The 22,500-nt window shown below is 36.2% G+C and overlaps 1 protein-coding gene across 5 annotated transcripts in view; it reads left to right on the plus strand.

The window, feature by feature from the left end:
- rcan1b (regulator of calcineurin 1b) overlaps nt 1-22,500 on the plus strand; it is a 32,423-nt gene that overhangs the window by 8,756 nt on the left and 1,167 nt on the right. For 2 of the 5 annotated variants that reach the window (XR_015476071.1, XR_015476069.1), the window contains exons 2-4: nt 12,854-13,027; nt 13,631-13,790; nt 19,597-22,447. Coding sequence is in view for 2 of the 5 variants with exons in the window: in XM_087236623.1 (XP_087092749.1) it covers nt 9,180-9,266; nt 12,854-13,027; nt 13,631-13,790; nt 19,597-19,769 (594 nt within the window). In the remaining 3 variants the exon portion in view is untranslated. Of the gene's footprint in view, nt 1-9,056; nt 9,267-12,853; nt 13,028-13,630; nt 13,791-19,596 lie in introns of those variants that run through there. The other 3 variants (XR_015476070.1, XM_087236623.1, XM_087236622.1) reach the window with 3 other exon arrangements.

Consider the following 22,500-nt stretch of genomic DNA (forward strand, 5'->3'; position numbering starts at 1 on the left):
TAATTAAATTTTATTTAATTTTATATCCAATGGTTGTAACCCAACATTGGGTTAAATATAGCCAAAACCAACATATAATAAAAGACAACCCAACTGCATTACAATGAGCCAGCATTTTTCAATTTAAATTAAATTAAACATTTAAATTAATTTAATTACATTTAAAGGTTGTAACCCAACATTGGGTTAATTTTTTCAAATTAAATTTTAAACTTTAACCTGATGGTTGTGTTTGTTCATATTTGACCCATCACTGCTTTACAACAACCCAGCACCGTGTAAAGTACACCCTAAATATACCATAATGTGTTATTTAAAGCACTGACGTATGCGAGTGTCCATATATGGGCGTGTCTACAGTAAATAATATGTAAATCACTCATCGGTTACATCATCATCATCATCATCATCAGCATGCTCTTTTGTGCTGTGGATATTAATATGATCTGAGGCTTATGTGTCCCGCTGGCTACATTTCAGCACAAGTGTCCCGTAAAGCAGAGTCTCACCTCCACTGGCCTTTGCATAACACACATCCACTGTCCCTGCTTCCCTTTGCATTTTTTCCATCCGCTTATTCGGTTTCATATTTCCATTTTTCCATTGAGTCAGAAATGCATCGTCCTTTCCCAATAAACACTCTGAGCATGTGGGTCAAAGACAGAGAGGCTCAATTTAGTGTCCTCCTCTAATAAAATGTAAAATGTCAGGTTTATTCACACACATGCAGTCAGAATTATTCGTTACAGTTAGTTAGTTTGATTGTCTTTGTATAAATTGCGTGTACAACGAAGTTCAAAAGTGCCCACCAGTCAAAATGCAGCAGTCACACATGCATTCATTTATTTTCCTTAGGCTAAATCTTAGATTTATAAGGGCTCGCCACATTGGAATGAACCACCAACTATTTTAGCATAGGTTTTACACAGCGGATGCTCTTTCTCACCACTGGGAAACACCCATACACTCTCACATTTACACACACTCATACACTATGGCCAGTTTCATTCATTTTCTTTTTAGCTTAGTTTCTTTATAAATCAATGGTCACCACCGCGGAATGAACCGCCAACTTATCCAGCATAGGTTTTACACAGCGGATGCTCTTTCCCACCACTGGGAAACACCCATACACTCTCACATTTACACACACTCATACACTAAGGCCAATTTCATTCATTTTCTTTTTAGCTTAGTTTCTTTATAAATCAATGGTCACCACCGCGGAATGAACCGCCAACTTATCCAGTATAGGTTTTACACAGCGGATGCCCTTTCCCACCACTGGGAAACACCCATACACTCTCACATTTACACACGCTCATACACTATGGCCAATTTCATTCATTTTCTTTTAAGCTTAGTCCCTTTATAGATCAATGGTCACCACCGCGGAATGAACCGCCAACTTATCCAGTATAGGTTTTACACAGCGGATGCCCTTTCCCATCACTGGGAAACACCCATACACTCTAACATTTACACACACTCATACACTATGGCCAATTTCATTCATTTTCTTTTAAGCTTAGTCTCTTTATAAATCAATGATCACCACCGCGGAATGAACCGCCAACTTATCCAGCATATGTTTTAGGCAGTGGATGCCCTTCCAGTACTGGGAAACACCCATACACTCTCACATTTGCACACACACTTGTTCAACAGTTCACCTTCAGCCATAGGACAATGACACCAGTGCACTCACCAGGGAGAGGGGGAACGGGGGGGGGTGTCTAGGTGTTGGGGGTAAGGTGTCTGAGTTATGTTGTGATCGGGTGCTATACCAAAGTGGGCAATCGGGAGTGTTATAAAATGTACCATAAAGCATTAGGGCATTGGGGGTGGGGTGGGGGGTTTGTAGGTGGTGAAATTACGAGAGTTTACCGGGAGAAATAACACAACAGGAGGGTGGCGGGAGATGAGTCTGACATACGGGAGTCTTCCAGAAGAAACAGGAGTGTTAGCAGGTATAGGATGATTAGACACCGGGTTTTTAATTACCACAGAGAGTCAGGGCCTCAGTTTAACGTCTCATCCGAAAGATGTGATTCACTATATTGGGGCGTTAGGACTCACGCACAGGTTGAGCGCCCCCTGCTGGCCTCACTAACACCACTGCCAACTACGACCTAGTTTTCCCCTCTGGTCTCCCTTCCAGGTACTGACCAGGCTCAGCCCTGCTTAGCTTTAGTACTGTAAGTAGCTGGTCTTGGGCTGCAGGGTGATATGGCTGTGGTATTTCACACATTTTATTTTACTGTTTAATAGTGACTAGAGAGTAGATTCCACTTTTTTTCACAAATAAAATTTTTAAGCGGAATCAAATTAACTTTGTAAGTCATTTCAACTCAAATAAAATGACTAAAAATGTCAAGTTGTAATTTGTGCAACTTAAAAAGTAAAGCTGAAACCAGATTAGCATACTAAAACAAGTTAAAGTAACATAAAAGATATGTTGTTGTGACTTTCTGATTATATAAATTTTTGTATAGGGTATAGTGTGTTTTAAAATGAATGCTGTCAGAAATACAGCGCTATCTCACAGGAACTTATTGATAAGTTCATAATCTGTATTTTAAAACATTTGACCACAAGCTTTTAGTTAGCTCGCATTGATTGCAGAGGTGTTCCCATATATGTTCAGAATTATGTTTTCAAAATAATTTATTTGAAATTATCCAATAAACATCCCAAAAATAAATATTTTAAAAAATTAAGCAAATATATGCTATATAAATATTAATTAATGAATCAATCATATATCATTGAATAAAACAAAGAGAATAAATAACTGCTAAATAAAATCTAAATAATTGCTACATTTAATATCAGTATTTCACAGCAAATCAAAAAATCATTTAAGAAAAAGATTGTAATTTACAGCATGACTGTAAAATGTTAGAAAAAACTAACAATATTTAATAATACTGCTATAAAAAATACAAAGTGCATGATTTGGGTAAATAATTCAGTCCATTTTTTATGCATTATAATGTCAGTATTATATTATATATGTATATATGTATATATGTATATATATATATATATATATATATATATATATATATATATATATATATATATATATATATATATATATATATATATATATATATATATATATATATATATATATATATATATATATATATCCCAAAATATATAGCCCAAAATAATGCACTTAAGAAAAATATTGTAATTAACAGCTTGAATTTAATGTAATGGTAATAATAATAATAATAATAATAATAAATAATGCTAATAAAAACAAGGTTTACAAGGTCCTTGATTTTTGTAAAAAAAAAATAATTATTATTTTTTCCTCATTACAGTAAATTTTAACCCTAATAATAATAATAATAATTAATAATACTAATAAAGAATACTAGTGCAAGATGATTTGGGTAAATACACACACACACACACACACACACACATATACATATATATATATTTCAGCATTAAACGATACAGACTCTGTGAGAGTTGTTGGTTATTGTCGTTGTGGTGCCCGTTTCAGTCTTGCTCTTTTTAGCTGGAATTGATGTTAGAGAAAACAAATGCTTCTGGGTTTGTTTCTGAATAAATGCAGGCTGCGGGATGGAAAAGTCAGAGATGTTGGATTGATTGCCAACATGGAAACCTGCTGAAGCGAGAGGAGAAAATACAGGAGTGATGGACACGGAAGTTTACCGATCCTCATCAGTGTTAGTCAGCAGTGAAGAGAGAGAGAGAGAGAGAAAGAGAACATTAAGAACATTGAGTATATATGTGTGTCTGTGTGTGTGTGTGTGTGTGTGTGTGTGTGTGTGTGTGTGTGTGTGTGTGTGTGTGTGTGTATATATATATATATATATATATATATATATATATATATATATATATACACAGTTGCATTAACAATTATTAAACCCTCGTTGATTTTTTTTTAAAATAATTCCTAAATGATGTTTAACAGAGTAAGGAAATTTTCACAGTGTGTCTGATAATATTTTTTCTTCTGGAGAAAGTCTTATTTGTTTTATTTTGGCTAGAATAAAAGCAGTTTTTAATTTTTTAAGCACCATTTTAAGGTCAATATTATTCGCCCCTTTAAGTGATATTTTTTTTCACTAATCTACAAAACAAACCATCGTATACAATAACTTGCCTAATTACCCTAACCTGCCTAGTTAACCTAATTACCCTAGTTAACCCTTTAAATGTCACTTTAAGCTGTATAGAAGTGTCTTGAAGAATATCTAGTCTAATATTATTTACTGTCATCATGGCAAAGATTAAATAAATCAGCTATTAGAAATGAGTTATTGAAACTATTATGATTAGAAATGTGTTGAAAAAAATCTCTCACTGGGGGGCTAATAAATCAGTGGGGCTAATAATTCTGATTGCAACTATATATATTCATTCATTCATTTAGTTTCCTTTGGCTTGGTCCCTTTATTCATCAGGGTGCACTGCAGAGCGGAATGAACCGCCAACTATTCCAGCATATGTTTTACACAGCTGCAGCTGCAACCCAGCACTGGGCAATACCCATGCACACTAATTCACACACACACACACACACACACACACACACACACACACACACACACACACACACACACACACACACACACACACACACAAACCCATACACTACAGCCAATTTAGTTCATCAATTCCCCTATAGTGCATGTATTTGGATTGTAGGGGGAAAGCGGAGCACCCGGAGGAAACCCTTGTCAACACAGGGAGAACATGCAAACTCCACACAGAAATGATCTAGCAAACCACTGAGCCACCTTTCCGTTCATAGATAGCAGGAAAAATTATGTGAACCCTTTAGGATTATTTGGATTTCTGTATAAATTGCACAGAAAATAACAATAGACACACACACATAGACAGAGAGAGATGAAGGGACGAGCTGACGGTAAAGAGAGAGAGTGAAAGAGAGATACTCTTCTCCATTATGTGTGTGTGTGTGTGTGTGATGTGTGTACTGTACTGCATTACTGTGCATTACTGCATAATGTCTATTACTGTTTCCCGACTGTCTTACCACAGTGACTTTTAGTGTGTCTGTGTGTGTGTGTGTGTTTTTAAACATTATGGTTTCACTTGGTTTTATGGTTTACTGTAAATCAGGGGTGTCCAAATTGGTGTCCTGCTGAGTTTAGCTCCACATTTCTTCAACACACCTGCCTGTAAGTTTCTAGTAAATCTAGTTAGAGCTTGATTATCTGGTTCAGGTGGGTTTGATTGGGGTTGGAGCTAAACTCTCCATACACCGGCCCTCCACCGTCCCCCTGTACTAGACAGAGGCTGCGTTCGAAACCGCGTACTTCTCTACTATTAGGTATGGAAAATGCTCTTTTCAGAAGGAAATTTCAGATGGCTCAAGGTTTTTGCATCTGAACGATATATATATATATATATATAAGAAAAAGACGTTGAAAACTATTAGGTAGATTTGTCACGTTACTGATGCGAGGTGCTTCTGTCCCTGTTATCTTATTTATATTATTATTATAGGATTGTTATAATTATGGCAACGCAGTTGCACAATAGGTAGTGCTGTCGCCTCATAGCAAGAAGGTCACTGGTTCGATCCTCGGCTCAGTTGGCGTTTCTGTGTGGAGTTTGCATGTTCTCCCTGCGTTCGCGTGGGTTTCCTCTGGGTGCTCCGGTTTCCACCAAAGTCCAAGCACATGCGGTACAGGTGAATTGGGTAGGCTAAATTGTCCGTAGTGTATGAGTGTGTGTGTGTGGATGTTTCCCAGACATGGGTTGCGGCTGGAAGGGCATCTGCTGCGTAAAAACGTGCTGGATAAGTTTACATTTACATTTACATTTAGTCATTTAGCAGACGCTTTTATCCAAAGCGACTTACAAATGAGGACAAGGAAGCAATTTACACCACTAAGAGCAACAATGAATAAGTACTAAAGGCAAGTTTCAGGTCTGTAAAGTCTAAGAAGGGAAGTGTTAGTATTTTTTTTTTTTTTTTTTTTTTTTTGTACAGTTAGTGTGATATTCAAATAGGCAATTACAGATTAGGAAGTGTAGTGGAGACTAAATAGTTGAGTTTTTAGTCGTTTCTTGAAAATAGCGAGTGACTCTGCTGTTCTGATGCAGTTAGGGAGTTCATTCCACCAACTGGGCAGATTGAGCGTGAGCGTTCGCGAAAGTGATTTTTTTCCTCTTTGGGATGGAACCACGAGGCGACGTTCATTCACAGAACGCAAGTTTCTGGAGGGCACATAGATCTGCAGAAGTGAGAGCAGATAAGAAGGTGCTAGGCCAGAAGTCACTTTGTAGGCAAACATCAGAGTTTTGAATTTGATGCGAGCAGCAACTGGCAGCCAGTGCAAACGGACTAGCAGCGGAGTGACATGTGCTCGTTTAGGTTCATTGAAGACAACTCGTGCTGCTGCATTCTGGAGCAGTTGAAGAGGCTTGATAGAGTTAGCTGGAAGCCCAGCTAGTAGAGAGTTGCAGTAATCCAGTTTGGAGAGAACAAGAGCTTGAACAAGGAGTTGAGCTGCATGTTCAGATAAGAAGGGTCGGATCTTTCTGATGTTATAGAGTGCAAATCTGCACGATCGAGCAGTTCTAGAAATGTGGTCAGAGAAGTTTAGTTGGTCATCAATCGTTACTCCAAGGCTTTTCACCATTTTGGATGCAGTAATGGTTGCCCCATCCATCTGGATTGAAAAGTTATGGTGTAGAGTCGGGTTGGCAGAAACTACAAGCATTTCCGTTTTTGCGAGGTTCAGCTGAAGATGATGATCTTTCATCCAGTGTGAAATATCCAACAGGCAGGCTGAGATACGAGCTGGAACCGAGGGATCATCAGGATGAAAAGAGAGGTATAGCTGGGTATCATCAGCATAGCAGTGGTAGGAGAATCCATGTCTCTGGATGACTGGTCCTAGAGATGATGTGTAGATGGAGAAGAGAAGTGGCCCAAGAACAGAGCCTTGAGGTACCCCAGTGTTTAGATGCTGTAGGTTGGACACCTCTCCCCTCCAAGACACCCTGAATGACCTGTCAGAGAGGTAAGATCTGAACCATTGTATAACAGTGCCCGCAACGCCCAGTGACTCAAGCGTAGATAGCAGGATCTGGTGGTTGACAGTGTCAAAAGCAGCTGACAAGTCCAGCAAAATGAGGACTGATGATTTAGAGTCTGCTTTAGCCAGTCTGAGATCCTCCACGACCGAGAGCAGGGCAGTCTCAGTTGAGTGGCCTTTCTTAAAGCCGGATTGCTTGTTGTCCATGAGATTGTTTTGAGTAAGAAAGTCCAGGACTTGATTGAACACTACTTTCTCCAGAATCTTGGCCATGAATGGAAGCAGGGATACTGGTCTGTAGTTTTCAAGTAGCGTATGGTCCAGGTTGGGTTTCTTTAGCAGTGGGGTTACCCTAGCCTGCTTAAATGTAGTGGGGAATAAACCAGAGTCAAGAGATGTGTTAATTATGTGAGTCAGTGTTGGTATGACTGCAGGAGAGAAGTTGGCGGTTCATTCCGCTGTGGCAACCCCGGATTAATAAAGGGACTAAGCCGACAAGAAAATGAATGAATGAATAAACCTGCAATTTCTTTAAAGTTGTTGCGCTTCTATTGTCAGTCACATGATAACGAAAACACAGCGGATGAAGTTCGATCCTATTCATACTTAACGAGATTTGGCTGTTGATTGCCTACTCTTTTAGTCCTTCTTAAGTAAGTACTTTTTGAAGTTGAGGACCTGCTCATTGAGTATGCGGTTTCGAACACAGCCACTTACAGGCAGGTGTGTTGAAGGAAGTTGGACCTAAACTCAGCAGGACACCGGCCCTCCAGGACTGAGTTTGGACACCCCTGGCTTAAATGTTCATTTTCTTATTTGTTGCTTTATGTTTAAATCATGATATTTATTTTATATTGTTTAAAACAAATATATTGTTATTATATTTTTATATTTGTCAAGATATTTTAAGCTTTGGCAATATTCTATTATTATTCACACTCATGCCAATAATAGCCATTTTGAATGGAGTTGAATTAAGACATGCATGTTGAAGTCAGAATTATTAGCCCTCCTCTATATTTCTCCTAAATTTCTACACATAATAGTTTTAATAGCTTATTGCCATGATGGCAGCACATAATATTTGACTAGATATTCTTTTAAGACACTTCTATACAGCCTAATGACATTTAAAGGCTTAACTATTTTAATAATTTTATAATTTAATTAAATTTTCAGATCTACATCTACAATAGCAGATCTACATTTAATTTAATTTAATTTAATAATTTAATTTTGAATGATTCACCGGTTAGCTTAAAATCAGAAAGTATAATATAAATAACAAAAACAAAACAGCAGTGTTTGCACAAAAAGTCTACTGTTAGTTGGTTGGATCATGTTGCCATTGGTTTTGCCTGCAGTAATTTTATGTAAATAATTTTTATGTTTTTATTATAGTTCCATTTTGTCAATTTTTAAGCCTCCTGTGGACAGGTGTTATTTATAATTATTTAATATATATTTAATATATAATTATTTATAATTAGCAAGTTTGCTAAAACACTTTAAAAAAAAGCATTTGGTTGTCCAGTGTAATTGTGATGGCCATGTCAAATAAATAAATGAATAAATAACTATTTTAATTAGGGTAAAGTTAGGGTGATCAGGCAAGTCATTGTATAACAGTGGTTTGTTCTGGAGACAATCCAAAACATATAGCTTAAAGGGGCTAATAATATTGACCTTAAAATGAGTTTAAAACTATTAAAACCTGCTTTTATGCTAGCCGAAATAAAACAAATAAGACTTTCTCCAGAAGAAAAAATATTATCAGACATACTGTGAAAAATTCCTGAATCAGTTCAACATTATTTGGGAAATATTTGACAAAGAAAGGAACAGGAGGGCGAACAATTCTGACTTCAACTGTATGAAGGGAGGAGCTGAGAGAGAGAGAGAGAGAGAGAGAGAGAGAGAGAGAGAGAGAGAGGGCGGTGCTATACTATAATCAGCAGCAGATAAAGCGGTGTGTAAAGCCGTGACCTCTCTGCACTGCTGAGCGCCGGCTAGAAACTTCTGCTGCACGTGTTGAAGAGCAGATCTACATGCTTACTTTCCATCACAAATAACCGTAGAGTAAATCTGTGTAAATAATAATCAGAAAACTCCATCATGCATCTCAAGACTACAAAGTGCAGTAATTCCTGTCTGGTGGCCACAGTGGTGGACTATGAGATATTCACGCGCACACACATTCGGGTAAGACTTTGAATGTGTTCGATCGTGTTTTATTTCAGGTTGATTTGGCTTCAGATTAGTGATTGTTTTGTTTGTGAATGTGATCTCCCGTGAGCTTAAAGATTTGGATTGTTCTTTACTTGGGATGCATACTGTGGTAAACTAAGCTGGTTATGTTAATCTGTTGATCTTCAATGATGTCTCTTTTTCCTACTCTCCTTTTTTTTCTGGTGTCAACAAAAGGATTAGATGCTTAAAATGGAGAGTCTCGGTGGATGTTTATTAATTTGAGGTTTGTTTTTAATACTTTTATTCTGCACGGAGGCGTAACGTTGAGTGGAATTGACAGTGAAGTCAATATAATTGATTTTAAATGCCTAATAATTTACATACCTTTAAATTCAACTCAAATAAAATGTAATTGTTTAGTAGTAAAATAAAATTCCACTAAGATGTTAAACAGGATAATTGTTTTTAAAATTGATAATAATCAGAAATGTTTTTTATTCATCAAATTAATTTATATGTATAGTGTGTGTGTGTGTGTGTGTGTGTGTGTGTGTGTGTGTGTGTGTGTGTGTATATATATAAATATATATATATATATATATATATATGTATGTATATATATATATATATATATATATATATATATATATATATATATATATATATATATATATATATTGAAGGACTGTGGGTTATGTATTGTGTGTGTATATATATATGTATGTATGTATGTATATATGTATATATATATATATATATATACATATATACACACACACACACACACACACACATATATATATATATATATATATATATATATATATATATATATATACATTTTATATATATATATATATATATATATATATATATATATATATATATATATATATATATATATATATATATATATTGAATGAACATTGGGTTACTGAAGTAATGATGCTGAGATAAATTCACAGGGATAAATTACTTTTTATTGTGTTTTTGAGAAAATAAAGTTCAACACGTTGCAGGGATTCAGTAACAAAGGTATTTTCATTTAGTTTTTCTTTTTTTTAACCACAAACCTACTTATCACTAAGACAAATGAACACAATGAATAATTAACTTAAATAAATCAAATAAAAAAAGATTAATAATAATATTATATGAATAAAACAAAATAAAGTGAATCTGGAAAATGTTCAACAGAGTCTCCTTGGCTGTGTTTTGGATCATTGTCCTGCTGAATGTCCATCTTCATCCTCCTGCTAATGTAGATGTTGGACTGAAGCAGCTGACGTCCATTTACACTGAGGAAGGGCAGAGGCTTGCTGAAGAACTACTGAGACATTTCAGCTGCTGTCTGGGCTTTCCCTGCCGAACTACAACTCTCTTTCTTCATGTGTTTAATACTTTCCCCCTGCATCTTTTCATTTTATTTTCATTGCATATATGGATTTCTTCAGTCATTTTCCCTACTGTATATAGTCAATCACAAAATTATTCATACATCTCTGACATATTCCTACTTAAAGTTACTTTTATTTGACCAGCAAGGTTTTTTTTTTTTTTTTGGACTGGAAATTACATCAGCTTCTCCCAAAAAGATAAAAAAGACAATATACAAAAGGCATTGTTGTGTGAAAAAAATATCAGCTTTTATTTACATTTGAACAAAAACTTCAGGAAAAAAAACTTTAAAAAGTGAAAATTTGCCTGAGCATGAATTATTTTGGGCTTCACTATACAGTTGAAGTCAGAATTATTAGCCCCCTGAATTGTTAAAATTGTTTATTTTTTCCACAATTTTTGTTTAACAAAATAAGATTTTTTCAACACATTTCTAATCATAATAGTTTTCATAACTCATTTTCTAATAACTGATTTATTTTTTCTTTGTCATGATGACAGTAAATAATATAAGACTAGATATCCTTCAAGACACTTCTATACAGCTTAAAGTGACATTTAAAGGTTTAACTAGGTTAATTAGGTTAACTAGGCAGGTTAGGGTAATTAGGCAAGTTATTGTATAATGATGGTTTGTTCTGTAGACTATTAAAAAAAATATAGCTTAACGGGGCTAATAATATTGACCTTAAATGTTTTTTAAAAAAAACTAAAAACTGCTTTTTTTCAAGCCGAAATAAAACAAATAAGACTTTCTCCAGAAGAAAAAAATATTATCAGACACACTGTGAAAATTTCCTAGCTCTGTTAAACATCCTTTAGGAAATATTTATAAAGAAAAAAATCTAATATATTAATAATATAAATAATAATTGTGACTTCAACTGTATGAATAACTTCATGCTTCACTATATATGCAATAATTATTTTATAAATGACTTTTCACGATTGAGGCCTGTACATTGTAAGAAAATGCTTTAATTTGTGTTGGGACAACATTAAAAAATTAAGTTAACTTGTACATCATTACAAATTCAAGTGGATTGAACATAAACAATTAAGTTAGACTGATATTGAAAAATTGAAAGTATTGAGAAAATTGACAGTATTGAAAAAAATATAGCTTAAAGGGGCTAATAATATTGACATTAAAATGGTGTTTAAAAAATTTGAAACTGCTTTTATTCTAGCAAAAATAAATCAAATAAGACTTTCTCCAGAAGAAAAAATATTATCAGACACACTGTGAAAATTTCCTTGCTCTGTTAAACATCCTTTGGCAAATATTTAAAAAAGAAAAAAAATCTAATATAATAATAATAATAATTCTGACTTCAACTCTATTAATAACTTTAGGCTTCACTATATATGCAAGAATTATTTTATAAATGACTTTTCACGATTGATGCCTGTACATTGTAAGAAAATGCTTTAATTTGTGTTGGGACAACATTAAAAAATTAAGTTAACTTGTACATTTTTACAAATTCAAGTGGATTGAACATAAACAATTACAGTAAGTTAGACAGATATTGAAAAATTGAAAGTATTTAGAAAATTGACAGTATTGAAAAAAATATAGCTTAAAGGGGCTAATAATATTGACATTAAAATGGTGTTTAAAAAATTTAAAACTGCTTTTATTCTAGCAAAAATAAATCAAATAAGACTTTCTCCAGAAGAAAAAATATTATCAGACATACTGTGAAAATTTCCTTGCCCTGTTAAACATCATTTGGCAAATATTTAAAAAAGAAAAAAAATCTAATATAATAATAATAATAATTCTGACTTCAACTCTATTAATAACTTTAGGCTTCACTATATATGCAAGAATTATTTTATAAATGACTTTTCACGATTGAGGCCTGTACATTGCAAGAAAATGCTTTAAATTTGTGTTGGGACAACATTAAAAAATTAAGTTAACTTGTACATCATTACAAATTCAAGTGGATTGAACATAAACAATTAAGTTGTCCCAAAAAAACTGGTTTCAGCTCATTTTCAAGAAGTAGTTTGACACACAGCAGATGTCATTCTTTTTGGAGTGTAGTTTCTGTTGTCCGCTCATACCTGATGTTCGCAGTCATGAAGGAAATTGCGTTATTTTCTGTTATTCTCCTGTGAGTGACAGTCTGATTGTCTAGTTTCATCTGCATCTTGTTATATGACCGTTCTGTCTTGTTTTTCATCATCAGGAGCAGTTTGAGGCTTTGTTTCGTGCGTTTGATCCTGGCACATCATTCCAGTTCTTCAAAAGCTTCAGACGAGTTCGGATCAACTTCACGGATGCGCTGGCGGCGGCTGAGGCTCGAGTCAAGCTGCATAAAAGTGACTTCAATGGAAAGGAGATGCGCCTGTATTTCGCTCAGGTACACAAAATTAACGCTAATGTAATCACATTATTTTATCACCATATTGTATATAAGTATAATATGAGGTGCTTCAGTGTTTTGCATGGATTTTTGTTTAGTTACAGGAGACCTATTATGCAATAATCACTATTAAAGGGGGTTTTGTGGTAAAACTTTGTGAATATATCCAGCCTTGAATGGTAAAGATCAATTAATTGTATTGTTTATAATCAGACTTGATCAAAACAGTCTGCAGAAACACGTGTCAGCAGAAGGGGAAAGCCCCGCCCACTAGTGCCCATCTCTCCCTCATTAGCATAAACAGCAGCCCTAAATGAGAGGCAGCCGTCTGTCCGACAGTCTATCAAGCGACAGTCACTAAAACTCCACAATTTGAATCAAAGCCTAAAAGGGTCAGCTTCAGAGAGTTATAAAACATTTGTGTGGTATTTTGAGCTGAAACTTTCACACACACACACACACTCTTGCGACATCAGAGACTTATTTTAGGTCTTGTATTATAATATTGTGGATTCCTGTAGCTCAAACAGACGATTACAGCATTAATGCGATATAAATAAATGCATCTGACTGCTTTGTTTCCTCCATTTCTCTGTGTAGTCTGTACATATCGGCAGTCCTCGTCTTGAGCCTCCTAAACCAGAGAAGCAGTTCCTGATTTCTCCTCCAGCGTCGCCCCCTGTTGGCTGGGCGCAGTCGCAGGACGCAATGCCCGTCATCAACTATGACCTGTTGTGTGCCGTGTCCAAACTAGGACCAGGTATAACCCATTTACCTCATTTCCGTATGTACTCTGAGACTGAAAACACTTCATTGTGCTGCACTGTTAATGTACAGCCAGAATTATTAGCCCTCCTGTTAAATTTCAATTCTTCTATATTGTATTCCCCAATTTCTGTTTAACAGATTTTCTCAGCACATTTCTAAACACAATAGTTTTAATAACTCATTTCTAATAACTGATTTCTGTTATCTTTGCCATGATGACAGTAAATAATATTAGACTAGGGCTGTTTCTCAATATGCGTTCTTCAGCGGTCTTGCGTCCTCGTGTTCTCGTGCAACGTCATCATCAGCTGCCTAAGTTCAGTTTCAATACTCAAGACCGCATCATCCAGAGACGTTGATTCATCTTTTTTATGATTGTGAATATTCAAAAAAAATTTGGGAAGATCTGTCATTGTATGTCAAAAAAAAAATCAGGTTTTAGTTGCAATTTGACCCCCAAAGACGTTATTTTTTGTTTTGTTTCAAACAATTTATCTGTGGAATTTTTATTGAATCTTTTAATTTTGTTCGGCAAATTTCATGTTCATAAATGCAAGTTAAATAACTCTAAACCTTGTTTAAAGGTTGCTATTGCAGACTTCCATTTGCATATAGAATCGCTCCAATATATTAAGAGCGGAAAATGTATAAATACAATTACATTTACATTTACATTTAGTCATTTAGCAGACGCTTTTATCCAAAGTGACTTACAAATGAGGACAAGGAAGCAATTTACACAACTAAGAGCAACAATGAATAAGTGCTGTAGGCAAGTTTCAGGTCTGTAAAGTCTAAGAAGGGAAGTATTAGTAGTATTAGTATTTTTTTTTTTTTAGTACAGTTAGTGTGATATTCAGAGAGGCAATTGCAGATTAGGAAGGGAAGTGGAGACTAAATAGTTGAGTTTTTAGTCGTTTCTTGAAAGTAGCGAGTGACTCTGCCGTTCTGATGCAGTTAGGGAGTTCATTCCACCAACTGGGCAGATTGAGCGTGAGCGTTCGCGAAAGTGAGTTCTTCCCTCTTTGGGATGGAACCACGAGGCGACGTTCATTCACAGAACGCATATATATCTTATAGTAACCAAGGAAACAGTGGCTAAACACTTGTAGTATTATACACAACTGAAAGCAAGTTTAAATGTCCTACAACTTTACACAAACAGCTGAAAACAAGTCCTCAAACCATACACAACAACTGAAACAAGTCTTAAATGTACTTACAGGCTGCTGGTCTCGATGCTAAAGTGCTTCTCCTGCCGACTAAGCTAGCGTGCTCACTATATAGTGGTTACCTGGCGTTTGGACACGCCTCCCGAGTCAAAGCAAGGGCCGAAACTGAGGCAATTACTGTGGCAAAGGAGCTGAAGTTAATTGATTAGTACTCTTGCTGTTAATTGGTTAAGTTAAAATATTATCATTGTAAAGACCTCAATGTTGAATTGTCTTTTTATTGGTTTAATTTATGTAATTTATTTTAATTTATATTATTAGTTACTTTTGTATTTTTTGGATGTCATGTTTAAATTGTATATTTGTTGTTCAATAAAAAAAAATAAATAAAAAAAAATACTCAAGACCGCAAGTACGGAGGACGCGTGAAACTTCCCGGATGTGATCTTGATATAGAGGATGCACCGATGCAGACTTGAGCGCTGAACTCGCTCTGGAAGTCCCAGAAGTTATTGCGACTGGAGGTGGGAAGCGCAGCATTTTATTTAGATTTATTATTAAAGTTCAGAGATTTAAATTAAATTATTTACCTCAGGAGTTTCCCTAAATGAAACGGTGAAAGTAAACATCACCATGAACATCTTAATAAAGGAATAAACACATTAAGGGTGTTTGTTTGCTGAAATTCGTATTAAAATGTGTTTTATTTATATTGTGCAGAGTATACTTATAATGTTTTTATGCAAAGTATATATTTTGTAGAGGGGAAAAACAATAAATCGCTGTATGAATCCTGTAATGTTTAAATAATTTCCATTTAAAATGCGCGAAGGTCACGTGACCATCAGGAAGAACGCAGCATCTCATTTCTCAAAGGACGCGTTCTCTGCCCTCGCGGTCTCCTGAGTTTGTTCTTCCGAGGACACCTGGCAAGAGCGCTCTCCATAAGAACACAAGTCCGTTCTCTGCGTTCTTGGAATTGAGAAACATCCTAGATATTCTTCAAGATACTTGTATTCAGCCTAAATCACTTCAATCACCGTCTGGTTCGGCTCAGCTGCCAAAACCGTCCTCCATAGACTACCGCGAATAGACCGGACTGCTGAACGTATCACTGGCACTACCCTTCCTACATATCGAGAACTGTACTCTTCCTGAGTGAGTAAAAGGGCTCGCAAAATCACTCTGGATGCCTCGCACCCAGCACACTAGCTGCTCGAACTGTTACCGTCTGGTCGGTGCTTCGGAGCACCAAGCACAAAAACAGCCAGACACAGGAAAAAGTTTCTTTCCTCAGGCCATCTACCTCATGAACAGTTAACTATCCTCCAACTGTGCAATAAACATGTGCAATACTTTCTCATACACACTTGTACACAGCACCTTATATCAATATACACTGCAATACTTTCTCCATTCGCAATTGTAGACAGCATCATATAACCTGTATATTTATAGCAAATCTGTACATACTGTACAACCCAACATCCTGATTTCTTGACTAACTGCATCTCTGTTTAATGTTTATCGTCTTTTTTCCATATTTATTCTGTGTTGTCACTTCATGTACACTGGAAGCTTCTGTTGCCAAAACAAATTCCTTGTGTGTGTGAAGTACACTTGGCAATAAACCTGATTCTGATTCTCTTAAAGTGACATTTAAAGGCTTAACTGGGTTAATTGGGTAAAGTGATATGTATAATGTGGAAAATTCCTTGCTCTGTTAAACATTATATTGGGAAATTAAAAAAACACACACACAAGAGAGCTAATAATTTTGACTTCAACTCTATATCAAATGTATGCATCATATACAATGCCAGTTTAAGATTTGGGGTCAGTAAGATATTTTTTAATAGTATTATTTTTATTTTATTCAGAATAGCTATCAGGATGTGAGAGATTTTCAACCAGCAAAACAAAAACAAAAACGTTTCTAAAGACAGTCACCTAATCCACCTTTATTCATTCATTCATTTTCTTGTCGGCTTAGTCTCTTTATTAATCCGTGGTCGCCACAGCGGAATGAACCGTCAACTTATCCAGCAAGTTTTTACGCAGCGGATGCCCTTCCAGCCGCAACCCATCTCTGGGAAACATCCACACACACACTCATACACTACGGACAATTTAGCCTACCCAATTCACCTGTACCGCATGTCTTTGGACTGTGGGGGAAACCGGAGCACCCGGAGGAAACCCACGCGAAGGCAGGGAGAACATGCAAACTCCACACAGAAACGCCAACTGAGCTGAGGTTCGACCCAGCGACCTTCTTGCTGTGAGGCGACAGCACTACCTACTGCGCCACTGCCTCGCTAATCCACCTTTAAATTAATCAAAATAATTTACGAAATGCAAATATTTCCCCGACAGTCGCCATAAAACAGAAGTAAAGATTGTCCTTTTTTTCCACTTTCATGATGTAGATCCACTTCAATCAGTCCTGAAATGAGTAAAATATGTAGGGCGATCCATGATTTCATTCTTTGGGAACTGACTTGAAACTGGCTGTTGCTAACAAAATAAAGAAAGATTGAGGAATGGACCAATTCAGAGCAGAAATGCAGATAGCCCCGCCCTAAAACACCAATAGTCCCGCCCTAAAGGAACTCCATGTGACCAGGAGCTGATGGGAAGGGGGAAGAAATCACTTTCGCTCACGCTCACGCTCAATCTGCCCAGTTGGTGGAATGAACTCCCTAACTGCATCAGAACAGCAGAGTCACTCGCTACTTTCAAGAAACGACTAAAAACTCAACTATTTAGTCTCCACTACACTTCCTAATCTGTAATTGCCTCTCTGAATATCACACTAACTGTACACAAAAAAAAAAAAAAAAAAACTAATACTACTAATACTTCCCTTCTTAGACTTTACAGACCTGAAACTTGCTTACAGCACTTCTTCATTGTTGCTCTTATAGTTGTGTAAATTGCTTCCTTGTCCTCATTTGTAAGTCGCTTTGGATAAAAGCGTCTGCTAAATGACTAAATGTAAATGTAAAATGTAAATGATGAAAAGTCATTTCAAACGAGGAGGGAAGGTATTGGAGTAAAGTTTATGAGGCCAAATTAATTTTTACAAAATAATGAAGTGCACAGAGATGTCGTTTAAACGACTATATACATATAAAAACAAGAGTACATTTTGATTTCATGGTCACTTTGAAGGGGACCTAATATGCCCCTTTTTACAAGATGTAAAATAAGGCTGCTTTCACACCTGTGAATGGATTCAGTTGTTCCGAAACAGAGATTACAAATGTTACATTGTTGCTCTTTGCTCTTGGAGCGGTTCGCTTTCACACTGCAAAGTTTCTAAACGGACCAAAAGAGTTAAAACAAGTCACGTGCGAGTAAACTCTCCTCACATTGGTCAGAGTGTCAGGGTTTATTTTGCAGCGTCCCGCTCAGCTGTCAGGAGAGGTGGTGGTTTGGTGGTGTTTGACAGGGTGCGCGCGCGCGACGTGTCTGAGAGATGCATTGGGGAGGGGTGAGAAGGGTGCGCGACGATGCCTATTTGAGGATCAGGAGGGAGACGCGAGATTACCGGGAGATCATCACTCATTTGCGGGCATCCGGAGACTCCCGAAACTTCCCGCCATACTCATAATTCTCTCTTCATATAGCCGTAAGCCTGTTACATATCCATAAAACACTGTGATATAACCGTGCTCTAATCGGATCGCTTTCACACTGCAATCGAACCGCTCCAGAGTTCGTTTCAATCGGTCCAAGACCACCTCACTCAATCTCGGAGCGATTGATTTGGCTGGATCCGAGAGCGATTGGTGGTTCACATATGGCAAACGAACCACGCTAACTGGGCAAACGAGACACGTTCCCAAACAAAAGTGTAGGTGTGAAAGCACCCTAAGTCTCTGATGTCCTAAAAGAGAGAGTGTGTGTGTGTGTGTGTGTGTGTTTTGCTAAAATACCATACAAATGATGCTTTATAACTCTCTGAAACGGCTCCTTTTAGGCTTTGATCCTAATTGTGGTGTTTTGGTGACTGTCGCTTTAAATTTAAATGAGATTGTGCTCTTTTCAAAAGAGGGCAAAGCTACGAATGCCTGTGTGTCAGCATAGTGGCAGATTCAAAAACAAGATGAACATCCTATGCTAATGAGGGAGAGATGGTGTCTAGTGGGCGGGGCTTTCCCCCTCTGATGACTCGTACAAAGGGAGAATGCCAATCAAAGCGTTTCTGCAGACTGTTTTTATCAAGTCTGACTATAACAAATACAATTAAGGCATTTTTACCATTACAAGCAGCTTATAATTCAACATTCTCACAGCAATTCGGAACTTTTTGATTTACTGGCTAATTCGTATAAATTTGTATGATCTAATTCGTACGATTTGCTCCACGCCTTCTTTTTAAAATCGTACAATTTTGTACCACTGAACTTGTACGAATTAGCCACTAAACTTTCAAAATGTAAAATACTTACATTTTCTCGTGAGATCAGGCTGTTTAATTACACAATTTTGGCGTAAAAATGTGTTTAACACCCTAATTTTTTTTAAAAGGTCCCCTTTAAAGGGATTTTGATTGGATGTTGGCCATTATTGATTTGTGCGGTGTGTTCCTAATATGACTGTGTGTGTGTGTGTGCTCAGGCGAGCAGTACGAGCTCCACTCCGGGACCACCAACACACCCAGTGTGATCGTGCACGTGTGTGAAGACGACAGTTCAGAAGGAGAAGATGAAAACGCCGAGGGTGGAAAACGTGCTCGGCCCAAAATCATCCAGACACGCCGCCCAGATTTCGTCCCGTCGGTGGACCAGTGAGCATCTCCTGACCCGTTCATCTCCGCGACCCAAACCGGGGAGCCACTAGGAAACATGCGGTCATGCAGTTTGTCATCCTCACCACTAGGGGACGACGGTGAGCATCAAAACCTCTTCCTAGTTTAGCGAGGGAGACGAGCGTCCTCATCATCTCGCGCTTCATTTCTGAACATCAGGGACTCGAGAGCTTCTCTCGTCTTACGAATGTCATTATTTGCTTGACGTCACTACTGTGTATTTTAATAACGCAAAGTGGAAACTGCGAGATGTGCGTCTGATTTGTGGAAGGCGGTTGTGTTTTTGTGTGTGTGTGTGTTTAGCACAAACATCGTGTCTAGGCATGGGCTGATATGATAACCTTAGGTATAAATATCACCGTTTCACAGTATTACTGCTCGAAAATTAAAATTTGTATTTTTATTTTTAATGTATTGGTTGAAAAACGACTTTTATTCCACATTAAACACATTATATTTTATTTTAAGAAACATTTTGGAGCAGTAAACACGTCGGGCTACATCAATAAAATAAATAATAGACTTCTGCTGTCTTCATTTGTTTCAAAAACGCAGATTTCTTTACAATTTGAAAAGGATATCTTTATTTTCTTTGGATATAAAGTAAACCACTGCACTGTTTAGAGCCGTAGCATGCATGGATGTTGGTTTATAAGCCATTTGTTTGTTGAATAATGGGCATGACCAGTAGCTTTTGATGTGGATGGTCATTTGCTGCTGGAGATACCCTAACAGCTAAATAAAAGTCATAATGAACACCTTAAAAAAAACATCGGTATAACGGAAAATGTTAACGTTTTTTAATCCTTGACTTTTTCCAAATTATCGTCCCATGCCTAATCGTGTGTGAAGTGTGTATCGTTCGGGGGCCACTGTTGTGTACTCATGGTCTTTATTCTCATGTATCGTCTCTGCGTTTAGTCAGTTAAGCACTCGTACAGTCTTGAAATGTCATTATTATTGTCGCTGAAGTTCTTGACGAGCTCTCCAAGTATTATGCACTTTAAAAATAATAGAGCCTTATAATGTGGTACATGACAACAACATGAAGTACTTGTGTTTGTATTTCGAGCGCAACTGGGATTGACTCCTTTTTATTTATTTATTAAATCCCCATCACTCCAAAACAGATCAGTGAAAATTGGAACCTGAATTATTCAAATAAAATATTAAATCTAAACCATTGGCTGTATAAAATGAAATAAACAATTGGCTTTGTGTTTATATACAACATAAATATTGACTATAAATCACTGGCTCTGTTAAATTAAATCAAAATATTGAGGATACCCTCGAATTGATTGGATCTAAACAATCTCACTGTAAATTTCTATAGATTATTTTAAAATGCACTTAATTCACAATGCATTTTTGTGAGATTAATAATTGGTGTACAATCATTACTGTAAGCTGTTGGCCATATTTAAAATGTGAAGCGTATATTTAATAACATATATTAAATAATTTAAAAATTAAATTAAAAGACTTAACTTTAAGGCTCCATTAGTTAGTAAACTTACAATGGACAATCCTTTTGCTCATTGTTAGTGAACAAAATGACATGAACAAATGATTAATCTTCGTTAGTAAGTTCGTTCATTAATAATTTACTGTTAATATTATTCCATATATGTGACCTATAGTTGCATATTTATTAACTGCATTTAATAACACAATTACACAAGTATTGTTCACCGTTATTTAATGCATTAGCTCATTAACTACTAGGAACTTATCGTAAAATATTACCAAATCAATTTACATATATCTGACATTTTTGACGGACAGGATGGCGGGTCACTTTTATTATGTTTTGTTTGCATTTCCATAATAAAAGCACTATTGGTGGGTTTCTGTATTAGTGCAGCAGAATTAAAGTGAACGATTTCAAACTAAGAAAATGAATAAATGAAGTGTACGTCGTTGTCGAGCAGCGTTTATCGTGACTTAAGGACAAAATGAATGCGTTGGTCTGCAGTTGCGCTCTTGTGAACTGAACCGCTCTGTTGTGCTCTACTGTCTTTGGAGATGTTGTCCTATTTTCCATCTAACATGAAAAAAATACTACAGTAATTTACTGCAAATACTTTAGCGTGTTTGAACCATACTATAATAGAGTACTGGAACTAATCTGTTGAAACGTTTTCACAGTTGTCATGGTAACACAATAACTTTAGCAATGTATTTGTTGTGGTGATTCTAGAGTTGCTATAGTAACTCAACAACGATAGCAATTGATTTGTTGCACTGATACTACGGTTGCTATGGTAACACAACAACTATAGTAATAATCTGTAGTGCTAATTCTACAGTTGCTATGGTAACACGGCAACTACAGTAAGTAATTTGTTGTGCTGATTCTACAGTTGCTATGGTAACACAACAACTATAGTAATTAATCTGTTGTGCTGAATCTACAGTTGCTATGGTAACACAACAACTACAGTAAGTAATTTGTTGTGCTGATTCTACAGTTTCTATGGTAACACAACAACTATAGTAATTAATCTGTTGTGCTGAATCTACAGTTGCTATGGTAACACAACAACTACAGTAATTAGTTTGTTGCGCTGATTCTACGGTTGCTATGGTAACACAACAACTATAGTAATTAATCTGTAGTACTAATTGTACAGTTGCTATAGTAACATGACAACTATAGTAATTAATCAGTTGTACTGATTTTTATGGTTGCTATGGTAACACAGCAACTA

Source organism: Danio rerio, chromosome 1 (assembly GCF_052040795.2).
Source record: "Danio rerio strain M-AB ecotype USA chromosome 1, GRCz13ab, whole genome shotgun sequence".
In the NCBI taxonomy this organism is placed as follows: domain Eukaryota; kingdom Metazoa; phylum Chordata; class Actinopteri; order Cypriniformes; family Danionidae; genus Danio; species Danio rerio.